This window comes from Gouania willdenowi, chromosome 21, assembly GCF_900634775.1.
Source record: "Gouania willdenowi chromosome 21, fGouWil2.1, whole genome shotgun sequence".
NCBI classification, from domain to species: domain Eukaryota; kingdom Metazoa; phylum Chordata; class Actinopteri; order Blenniiformes; family Gobiesocidae; genus Gouania; species Gouania willdenowi.
The window spans coordinates 1,857,288-1,869,591 of NC_041064.1; the positions used below are offsets into that span (position 1 = coordinate 1,857,288).

At 36.9% G+C, this 12,304-nt stretch overlaps 2 protein-coding genes and 1 long non-coding RNA gene across 15 annotated transcripts in view; 1 reads left to right on the top strand and 2 right to left on the bottom strand.

Annotated features, from left to right (window-relative positions):
- col18a1a (collagen type XVIII alpha 1 chain a) overlaps positions 1-4,838 on the bottom strand; it is a 103,075-nt gene extending 98,237 nt beyond the window's left edge. The window contains exons 1-2 of the mRNA XM_028436475.1: positions 4,735-4,838; positions 4,584-4,663 (exon numbers count right to left, since the gene is read on the bottom strand). Coding sequence (XP_028292276.1) covers positions 4,584-4,663; positions 4,735-4,745 — 91 coding nt within the window. The 5' untranslated portion in view covers positions 4,746-4,838. The remainder of the gene's footprint in view (positions 1-4,583; positions 4,664-4,734) is intronic.
- Positions 4,839-8,541: 3,703 nt separating this feature from the next.
- Positions 8,542-12,018, bottom strand: LOC114454736 (uncharacterized). Its single transcript, XR_003672612.1, has 3 exons — positions 11,844-12,018; positions 9,007-9,173; positions 8,542-8,921 (listed from the first exon to the last, which is right to left on the bottom strand). It is a non-coding gene; the product is annotated as an uncharacterized LOC114454736 (long non-coding RNA).
- Positions 10,839-12,304, top strand: part of obsl1b (obscurin like cytoskeletal adaptor 1b) — a 43,350-nt gene continuing 41,884 nt past the window's right edge. For 9 of the 13 annotated variants that reach the window (XM_028435425.1, XM_028435428.1, XM_028435430.1 and 6 more), the window contains exon 1: positions 10,839-11,416. The gene's annotated coding sequence lies outside the window, so the exon portion shown is untranslated. The remainder of the gene's footprint in view (positions 11,417-12,304) is intronic. The other 4 variants (XM_028435436.1, XM_028435437.1, XM_028435438.1 and 1 more) reach the window with 2 other exon arrangements.

The window sequence follows — 12,304 nt, forward strand, 5'->3', positions numbered from 1 at the left end:
TGTATATATACTATAACACTACCCATGTACACTACATACACATGTACACTACACCATGTATACTACACCATGTATACTACACCTGGATACTACACTATGTATACTACACCATGTATACTACACCATGTATACTACACTATGTATACTACATAGTATACTACTCTATGTATACTACACCATGTATACGACACTATGTATACTACAATGTATACTACACCATGTATACTACACTATGTACTACACTATAGACTACTACTCTATGTATACTACACTAGTATACTACACCATGTATACTACACTATGTATACTACTCTATGTATACTACCTGTAGACTACTACACTATGTATACTACAATATGTAACTACCCATGTATACTACTCTAGTATACTACACCATGTATACTACTAACTATGTATACTACAATATGTATACTACACCATGTATACTACACTATGTATACTACACTATGTATACTACACTATGTATACTACACCATGTATACTACTACACTATGTATACTACACCATGTATACTACACTATGTATACTACACCATGTATACTACACTATGTATACTACACTATGTATACTACTCTATGTATACTACACCATGTATACTACTACACTATGTATACTACAATATGTATACTACACCATATATACTACACTATGTATACTACACTATGTATACTACTCTATGTATACTACACCATGTATACTACTCTATGTATACTACACTATGTATACTACACTATGTATACTACACCATGTATACTACACTATGTATACTACTCTATGTATACTACACCATGTATACTACTACACTATGTATACTACAATATGTATACTACACCATGTATACTACACTATGTATACTACACTATGTATACTACTCTATGTATACTACACTATGTATACTACACCATGTATACTACTACACTATGTATACTACAATATGTATACTACACCATGTATACTACACTATGTATACTACACTATGTATACTACTCTATGTATACTACACCATGTATACTACACTATGTATACTACACTATCTATACTATACTATGTATACTATACTATGTATACTACACTATGTATACTACACTATCTATACTATACTATGTATACTATACTATGTATACTACACTATGTATACTACACCATGTATACTATACTATGTATACTATACTATGTATACTACACTATGTATACTACACCATGTATATTACACGATGCATGACACATGATCTAGCAGAGACTCACACGATCCCACAAAATAGTCGCACAAGTCGAAAATCGGCTCAAAATGGGCCAAAAATCCTCCCCTGTTTTTACTTGTTTGGCCCAAAATCTTCTAAATGTCTTAATTAGTAGATTTATGTCTCATAAAACACATTATTATGCACCATATTCAATTAATTAACTTTTAAAAATAGGACTACTTTACAGTTTTAGAACCTGTGTTCCTCCATCATGAAATCATGTGATTGATGATGTCACAAGGCCCCACTGCCTGTAAACATCCCATTGTTTTCTATTGGAGTGAAACATTCAGCCTGATTTATAGATTATTTAGTAGATTTTTCAGTAAAAAATGCATAACTTGTGCTGCTTTCAGCTGCTCTGAATCATCAGGAAAAGTTAAAGATGTCGATGTAAACCTCTTTGTTTACAGAAGGAGGATCAGGAGGAAAGATGAGCACGTTTGTTAATAAACCACTAAAAAAATTGTAAATTTGTATGAGGAAAAAATGAGGTTTTAATTGTCGGGGTCAGACAAAAAGCTGTTAAACTGAAGGTCCGGGGACCAAATCTGGCCCTTAGGAGAATCAATTGTGTTTTGCAGGAGAAAGTAATGGTAGTGGCGTAACGGTTAAGACAGTATATGCTTGTAACCAGAGGGTCACGGGTTCAAATCCCACCTTTTCCATCACTGTGAGATATTGATCCAGTCACTAAAACCTAACCACGTCTGATAAATGAAAGTAATCTTGTAATATTACAAAATAATTCAGTTGTAGATTTCTCAATCACACAAATTCAATATTTGCAGTCATCACATTTTTCCCATAATTACATCACATGATGGCAGACATTTGTAATCTCACATCATTGATAGAACTCTCCATTTTTCAAAAATCCTGCAAATTTTCTCAAATTGTTTCACAAGATTTCCTGAAATGAATAAAGAATTGGTCAGAAAATCCTGTAGGGACTGAAATCTGTCACTTATTACTTGAATATTCTCGATGACTTTTCGATATTTTACACATAATTTATCGTTGGAAGTCCAAACTTGAATGAGTTTGACACCCCTGAACTACACACTAACCAACAATAACGCCCTGATTATTGCCATGAACACACAGCGCCAAATTCTACTTCCTGCTTTTCAAAACAAAAGCCCTGCGAATAGGATACTGATCACTATCACTGTATGAGTCTGTAGTTTATTTAGTACACGGACACAGACAAAGGCGGAGCTTTTATTTTTTCTCCCCAAACACATAAAACAACCATTTCCCTGAGTTTGGTTTTAACAGTTTCCGACCCCGCCCCCCCGCCTTCAGGCTGCCCTCGGCACTGAGAAAGGAAAGAGAAAGAAAGGGCCGAGCCAGCTGTGATCTTTAATGTGCCATCATCTAATTCAGCCATTAAAAGGCACCGCAGGGGGGCCCCTCCCCCGGCCTGGGGCCAAAGCATGCTGGGTGCATGTCAAAGATCACATGACAATGGAGGGATTCCTGAGCCAGCAGAGGAGCGGGAATGACTCGGACCTCATGGAAGCATGTCACAGGATGGAGGAAAACAAACCATCATAAAGTAACAAGTAGTGGTGGGACTACGTATGTAATTAATCAGAGACTTTGTAATAAATTAATATTTACATCATAATTTGACACGAGAAGCAACGTTTTTCTAATTTCAATAGAAAACAAATTTTGAATCTATAAAAAACAATAAATTAGCTTAAACAACAAAATAGTGATTATCATTTACATTGAATCTACCATGTAACGGCAAGAATACAATATAATAAATAAACAAGTTGTTATTGTCCATATGTTTTAAACATTCAATTCTCTCTTTATAAGAAAGACTTTTGAAATTTGAAATCAATGGTGACTTTATTATGCGTTATAATAATCTCGTATAAACCATAAAATCTCTCAATCATTGAAACAAACATTTCCTCCTAAACATTAAAACTATAACAAATAGCTCAGGTCTTACAGAACAATACATTATCATTAAATATACACTTCAATAAATAACCTTTTAGATTAAATCCACCAGTATTTGGTCTTAAAAACAAAAACTAAATAAAAAAGTGATGAACTAGGGCTGGGAGATATAGACCAACATTCACATCTCGCGATATACGATATATAGAACTTGATTTTTTCAACTTGTGCTGATGCAAAATAGGTGCATTTATTAACACAATATGTGCCACTTTTGGATTTTCTAAGGGACAGCATGTGTGAGTGAGTTCTGTAGTGTGTACTGGGTTAGAACACACTCAGAGATCCAATAACAATGCTTTGATTCTGTTCAGAGACGTAGCGTACAAGGATCTCAATATTTACTAGTAGTTAGAAAATAAAATTATTGTAGGATATAATGTAATTTTACTATATCACCGAAACAGAAATCACGATATATCTCACTACTCGATATATTGCCCAGAACTACGATGAACTGCGTTATTTTTTTTGTTTGTGCATTTTTTTTCTGTAATTAAGTAATCGCGATTATCGCAATAAAGGCCCAGCCCTAGTATTTAATAATGATGATGGATGTTGAGTCCTGACATATTTGTTTTGAACAAATTTAACTTTTAGTTTCAGAAAATGGCTTTTAACACTGGAAAAACACAAAGTTGTGGATACTTTTAGGCATAAAAGTTCAATTATTTATCAATGTACAAGATGTTTAAGTTGATGAGAACATGCAAACTATACACAGAGAGACTGGTCTGATGTGTTTAATTATTATGATCACTATGTGCTTCTTTTTTTAATTTACTTTGTTGATTATTAAAAACATCTTTTCTGCTTTGGGTTCTCCTGTTTCTTGTGTTGTGCTCTATGCATCAGTATATGAGTGAAAAAAACAACCTGCAATTTACTGCGTTATATTTTATTAGCACGTTATTTGTCTGTAATTAATTAATCAATTGCAATTAACGTGATAAAGTCCCAGCCCTAGAAACAAGCAATTAAATATTAATCATCATCCTCTCAGTTTCCTCTTCCCTATCATCTGACAGCTCCACACTATAGGCTCTATTATTATTATGATTATTATTATTATGATTATTACACAGTGGATGAACCTTTAACTTAGGACTTGAATGTTTAGCCTGGAACAGACACTTTATCAGCCAGTGCTAACAATGTGGCCATGGAGCAGCCTGGGGATGAAACTAATGGATAACAAGGAGCGAGCACGCGCACTGCAACAGGAGCGAGCACGCTCAACAAGTTTAGAAAAAGACCAAAAAAAAAAACGAAAAACTTCACACGTTCTAAAGTGGAGCAGATAATGGTTCCAAACTGTTGGTTCATGGTTCCTACCTGTCCACTGGGACACTGCGGGGTGGACCAGGACCAGGACCAGGACCAGGACCAGGAGCTCCAGCCCGGAGGAAGAACACCTGCAGAGGGAAGAACAGCAGCAGGTTCACAAGGAGCCCCCGGAGGAAGGACCCCCACATATACTCCATACCTCATGGTCATGTCTTCTGAGCCCGCACCACGACCACCACCACAGACTGAGAACCACAGACAGCTGATGAGGACGCAGCGGTGCGTTCTGCACGAGCTGGAGACAGCGGGGGGAGGAGGGAGGGAGGGAGGGGGGGTGACCTGCAGGGTCGCATGTCAGAGGTGTCCGCTTGGTCCTAAAGAGGGTCTACACAGAGTGTGTGTTTGTAGGAAAGATCTACATCTGATAATAACAACAACAACAACAACAACAACAACAATAATAACAATAACAACAACAATAACAATAATAACAACAACAACAACAACAACAACAATAATAACAATAACAACAACAATAACAATAATAACAACAACAACAACAACAACAATAATAACAATAACAACAACAATAACAATAATAACAACAACAATAATAACAACAACAACAACAACAACAACAATAATAATAATAACAATAACAATATAAACAACAATAATAACAACAACAATAACAATAATAATAACAACAACAACAACAACAACAACAACAACAACAACAACAATAATAACAACAACAATAACAACAATAACAATAATAACAACAACAACAACAACAATAATAATAATAATAATAATAATAATAATAATAATAATAACAATAACAACAATAACAACAATAACAATAACAATAATAATAATAATAATAATAACGCCTGCTGAGAAGGCATATGACCCAAACGGAAGTAGATTAGGTTAAATTTTGTTTGAGAAAATAATTTTGGGCAAATCAAAATTTAAGCCGAAATGTTGAGATTAAAGTCGAAATTTTGAAAATAAACTCAAAATACAATATTGTGATAAAAGTCCAAGTGCTGTTCTTTTTTAATAATAAGCTACTTAATAATCATCTGTAATGATTACACAATGTAAACACTGTAGTTCATTGTTAACAGTTACATTTCATATTCTTTGATTTAACCATGTTTGCAATTTAAGCAACTTTACATTTGAATATTGTTATTTTTTACATTGTATTTGCAGAGGTAATTATTTTCTTATTATCAGTGTATTTATAGTTTTTATGTTGACAGTGTTACTGATTAAAGTTCCTTGTTTTAATCTAGTAGTGTTTATTTTATTTGTCTTGAATCATATTGTTGGATATTATTGAAGAATTTGTCTTCATGTACAGTATGTATCCTGTGTAATTAATGTTTTTATTTCATATATCGGCTTTTAAAAACCTCCAATATTGGTATCAGCCCCAATAATCTCACATGGGTCAGGCTCTATCGATAATAAACGTGTATCAAAAATATATCAATGCTGTCATTTCATGAGCACAAACGAGAACATGCAAACTCCACACAGAATGAAGCTTCTTGCTCACTAAGCCCTGTGAACACACCTCTCCGCTGACTCAGCATAAACAAAGTCATTGTTTAAAGAAAGTTTCAGTGTTGTGTATTTTATTGTGAAAGTCTGACGAAGCTGAAATAATCTGGGGTATTACTACCGTACCCTGAGGTTTGAAACAAAGATGAAATCATGTAAAGTTTAATAAACATGCTGTGAAGAGAAAATCTAAACATTGGTGTGTAAAAATAAGTGGTGTGTAGTTGTGTGTAGATGCAGTGTGTAAACACAGTGGAAGCCTGCTGTCATTCATAGGGAGTTAGTTCTGTCACTGGGTGGGTGTGGGGTGGGCTCACAAGATCAGACATGAGGAGGAGGAGGAGGTGACCTCATGGAGCTGAGGTGAAGGTATTTACTGCATTTTATTTCCTACTGACATCAGAGGAAACACTCACACCTTCTGTCAGTATTAGGACTTCTACACCTCTCAGGGCGAAAAACATGCTTTTCTGCTGGAAAGGCTTCACATGGGAACAGAACATTCAATGCTTAAATATTAAATTATACCAATATGTTCACAATGGGAAAACAATGGATTCATGTTATTATTTTCATGCTCAAAATGAGCTTTTTTTGTTTTTGAAAATGTAACAAAATACCAATGTTTTGTTATTTTTCACAGAACTGAAAGTTACTGAATCTAAACCATGTCTGTAAATTATAGAGGATGAACATCCACAGCAGGTTGTACTTACACAGGACGACCACTAGAGGCTGAACTTGTGTTGGTTGTCAGAGCTGTTGTGTTCCAGTTCATTTAAAACAGTGTTTGTGTTATTGATAATGATGGATGTAGAACCATAACAAGAAATTTATCTGAACAAAATGTACTTTTAGTTTCAGATATTGGCTTTCACACAGGAAAAATGGATAATTTTAGGCATAAAAGTGAAATGAGTTATTTATTGATATACCAGATATCCAAACTTAAGGAGCACATGCAAACTATACACAGAGAAACTGGTCTAATGTGTTTCATCATTATTTTATAATTATGTTAACTACGTGCTCTTTAAAAAAAAAAAAATAATTATTATTATTATTATTTTATTCATCTAATTTCCTTCCCAACACAGCATAACGTGGATGGCTGTTCATCATAGGAATGGGATCCACACAAGGTTCCTGCTGCTTAACAGAAGGTTTTCCTTGCCGCCATGATGAATTCATGTTGGGTGTGGGATACATATGTATGTGTATATACGTATATATGCATATGTGTGTATCCATAAAATGAAGAGTCCATCCTTAAGACTGCTCTACTGTAAAGTGTCTTGAGATACCATTGGTTATGATTTGGCGCTATACAAATAAAAGATTGATTGATTGATTGATTGATTGAGATTGACTGATTCATTATTTAATTATTTTTTATATGGTTTTATAACCTAATAACTTTTATTTATTTGTTTAATTACTTCATTCATTATTTCAAAATTCCTTTGTTTTTGTTTTTTTAACCCATTGCATTCCTCATGCTGTGTGCACATGCTTCCACTCTTCCTGTCTCAACACGTCCAAAGTTTTACCGCAGTGGACTCCGCTCACATTCCAGAGTTTGGAAAATTAAAGGCAATTTAGTTCTTTTAAAACTCCCACTGTGGTGTCATGTTTCAGTGCTCAGGAACATATCCATCACATGAATTTCTGATTGTACAGTCTAAATATTACTGAATATTCTTATTGGTGATCTTTGGTGGCTCAGTCCAGAAACATGAACCTGCAACAGAATGAGTCTAGCTTAAAGTGTAGCACGCCATGAGTTCCAACACATCAATGTTGGACCAACGTGAGCAGAAAAGAAATGTGTGTGTAACAGTGACCACATTCTCCACAAGAACCGTCTGTGCACCAACCGGTGGAAGTTTCACTCCAGGCTGTGGAGAACTGCTATTTAAACAGGGTTTATAGAGCCATTGTATGATTGGATGAAGAGATCAGCTGCCAGCTAGGTTTCATTCTGATCACTAGTTACATTTCATTTCATTTCATTCATTCATTCTGTAGCGTGCATTATTTCATATTTCTATTGGATGCGTAACTATTCCGTAACGTTCTGTGTAATTTGCTGTCTATCAATCCCAGTGCCTCCGTCTGTGATGCGTAAGGACTCAGCAGATCTCACTAATTCACGCATAGTCGCCCTATATAGCGAGTTGTAGTGAATACAAAAAAAAACACACACACAAAGCCATACGAACAGTGTGTCTTTGGAGCAGAAGGAAATCCACTAGGTCCTAGTGTCCAGTAGATCTTCAGCTTCAGTGGAGATTATTGTGATCCAACAATGGATAAGATCAATATTTACATGTGAAATACGATCCACTGCCCTCTTCAGGGTGTAGCCCTGCCTAGCGCCTGACGAAGGATGGAAAATAAACCAGATGTTTTATTCTGTCTTCCTGTCCCGCACGAGCTTAGCTTTGCTGAATTTAGGCGTCGTTGCTCCAGCGTCCGTCAAAAATGAAAGCTCTGCGTATCTGTGGTGGACTGCACTGACGGAGTCGTTACGTAGCCGTGACGGACCACTTAGGCTTGCGGTGAAAATTGATACATTGACTAGAATTGAACCATTTCAGCTCTGTTGCTGTTATGCATCCAGTGGTAATAAGGGGTTAGATGACTGGACTAGTGAAAAACGGAGGCTCCCGCTACCAAGTTTGACCGTTGGATGGACACTGAGGTCCAGCCACCCCTCGCCAGCCCGACTTGGCTTCTGTGGTCCATGTACGGACAGATCGCAGAATGCGATGTGATTTAGGGAATGAAGTGAGGGAGAAACCTAAGGAGCTGAAACCCGAAGAGAAAAGCCGTTAGCCCGGTCGTTCATTTATTTTTGTCGTTTATCATTATAGTTTCTTATTTCTTGGCTTACGTGTACACAGTAACTCTGGGACTTCAGAGTGTGGATGAAACGCAGACACCAGCCGGACACGATCCACATTTTTCTCTGGGCTGATGACGTCTCTGCTCTTAAAGAACCAAGAACCGTTGGTAGGTTTGGACTGGCCTTTAACCCAGGATGTGTCCCGTCTTCCATTTCTTGTACAATTTAGGACAAAACAGACATGAAAGATGAGTGAAAGTGTGTTTTATCTGAAAGGTTTAAAGTAGAGCACATCAAAGACTTTTATAATATATGAGAATATAAAAATGTAACTTTAAACAGAAATAAATGATAAAAACTCTTCATGCTCAACATTGTTTCCTGCAGGTCATATTAAGTTTTATGATGGGAGACTCTGGACAAGCTTTACTTGTAGAACACGATGCTGAACCTACAAACTCAGCATGGACGAAGACTTAAACCTGCAGAGCAAACAAATAAAGAGTTTATGGCTTTACATGTGTGGAGACAACTGGTGGAGATGGGTTTTCATACGTTAGTGATGAGAGTACACAGAGATCTTCTGATCCCACAACTCTTGTAGCTAGTATTCAGTCTCAGGCACAAAATGTTTCATAACCATCTCCAGGTGTCAGATTACCTCCGACAGCTGAAAGCAGAGAGCGTGTGTGTGTGTGTGTGTCGCAGAACCACTAAACAGCTGAGAGGAGACTGCTGTCCATTGACGACAGCGCTCAGTCCCACTGCAGGAAAACCCAGAACCACGTGCTGTTCAATCCCCTCATTATCACACTGCAGCAGTTCAAACAGAGCCAAGGAAACACATGAGGTCCGACGCATTAAGCATTTAGACCAGAGCGAACGGGGGGCGGTGGTCTGTGGGTCCCACAATAAGAAACAATACCATCTCAACCCTTTCAACAGAGAAAAGAAATACAAAATATCTACTGTATGAAACATAAACTAATAAACAAATAAAATAAATCATATGCAAACATAAAGGCAACTGTTATTACAGTGGGTCCACACGTTGTGATGTTTTTGTTGTAGTTTTGTATATTTTTCTTCCATTTATTCTTAGTTGTTTTAAAAAAATTAAAAAATCATTTTATTTTGGCAAATTTGCTGTCATTTTGTGTATTTTTCTGTCATTTTGTGCTTTTTCCTTGGGGGGCCACATACAATAAAACCAAGGGCTGCATAGGGCCCTCAGGCCACCAGTTGCCCACTGCAATACATTTTTTTTAAGTTAAAGGAATGGATTTACTTCCAGTTGGCTGATATTTAAGAGATATGGTTTTAACATTACTGCAATTTGTTTTAAATTTCTTTTTTTGCTTTAAGAACCTTCAATGTTGGCAATAAAATCTCCTTCAGAGGATTGTATCTGCATTGTTCTCTTGACCTCGAACTAATGCTGGGATGAGAAGTCTTTATTTATGACTGATTATAAGGTTTATCTTAGTTACTATAGGGGTGGACAATGCACTGAGTTAAAGATACAATAGAAGACAATATTGATCTCATGATAACAATACAATAATTTAGGAAATTCTTTTTTGTTATTTTAAATTCTCTTTTTTCTGAAAAAACTAAAAGTTAAGGATATCTTGTTGCAAAATATGTTGTCCCACCTTTATTAGTTTCTAAACACAAACTAGAATAGATGTTGATGTGTTTCTATCACATTCTGAATACAAACTTCAAAAAGCTGTGAATCCATAGAGAGAAGTTCATGTCTCTGTATAACAGTCACAGTAGAGGGTATGAAGCTCTGGAGCCACTCCCACTTTACTATGAATGCATTGCACGGTAGATCCTGGAGGCATCGCCTTCATAAGGGATGAAAACACCACTTTTAAAGGCACTGGTTTGGAATGGAACAAACTGAAGTTGAAAGTTGAAGTGAAGACAATCCTGGGTTTGAGAAGTTTACAAATCCAGCAGGTTTTCAATGGAAAAAAAGCTTCATGAAAGATGCCTGAAACTATTTCAGATTTTTATGGTAAAACCGCAGTAAGCTAAGACCTGTGCTGTGCACTGAGCAGCCAAAACTATCTTTAGTCCCTGCTGGCAAGTGAATGGAAGTGCCTGACTTATCTCCACTGCTGTCATCGAGGCAGCCAGTATTTTTAGGGGACAGCAGCAGCTGCAAAAGCATTTAACGGTATTCCATGAACAATGACACTTGGGGTGTCTGAGGCTGCAGCAACTCAGAGATCGGGGGACTACTCGGAGGGTTGTTCGGATGCTGAAGTTTGTTTTTCTGGAGAAATGGACAGAAGCTTTGGAGACTTTGGCGTGCGCCTGATTGCGGAGTCATCCTGGGACATCATCGGGCGCTGAGGGGACAGGTGGTATCGCTCCTTCAACTCGGACCAAGACAGCGAGTGCGGAATGTGTGTCGACGATGGTCGCTGCTGGCGAGTGAAGCGAGGTAGGTCATGTGAGAGGTACAGCGCTCAGCCTCACTGAGGTCACAGGTCATTCCAATTAAATCAGACGAGTAAACACAGGGGTTAATCTAGTCTCTTTAAAGCGCCTGGAGAGAAAATTAAACACGCCTTTAACACAATGTCTTGAACATGTCCATTAAAAAGCCATTTTTCCATATGATACATAAATAGCTCAACTTGATTTTGCAAGCAGATTTTAGACAAACACTTTTCCTTTTAACTTCTCTTAGAACAAATATAATTATTTGGCTTTTAGGTCAGTAATTGTTAAAGTGATATAGAATATCTGGATAAACGTTTTGGTGAGCCGTCACGTCACAAAACTATTTTCTGACTGTTCTATAACAGAAGACTTTACTTTAAATGTAATGATTAACTTCAATAAAATATTTAGAAAACATACTGTACCTTGAAATAGAAACTTGAAAAGACAAATTACACCTGTAGCAGCTTTAGGGATCAGTGTTTCTGGAAAAAGTTCTCGCAGTGACTGGAAGTGAATTTGCATTTGGAATTCCTTCCTCGTGTTCCCTTGGGTGGGAAAACTATGAATTAAGCGGATGTTTGTGTGAACATGCAAGTGTTTGAGTGGTCTTTGTGACACACACACACACACACACACACACACACACACACACACACACACACACACACACACACACACACACACACACACACACACACACACACACACACACACACACACACACACACACACACACACAGGTCTTTATTTAGGGTGGACTATATAAAGCACTTTCCCATTGAAATACAGCACCAGCTGTACTGGCTGTGTGTTGTGGCGGTTGCAAAAAAGCACGCTATCCCCCTTCTCTAACTGCTGGGCTGTTCTTCTCTCTCTCTCACGC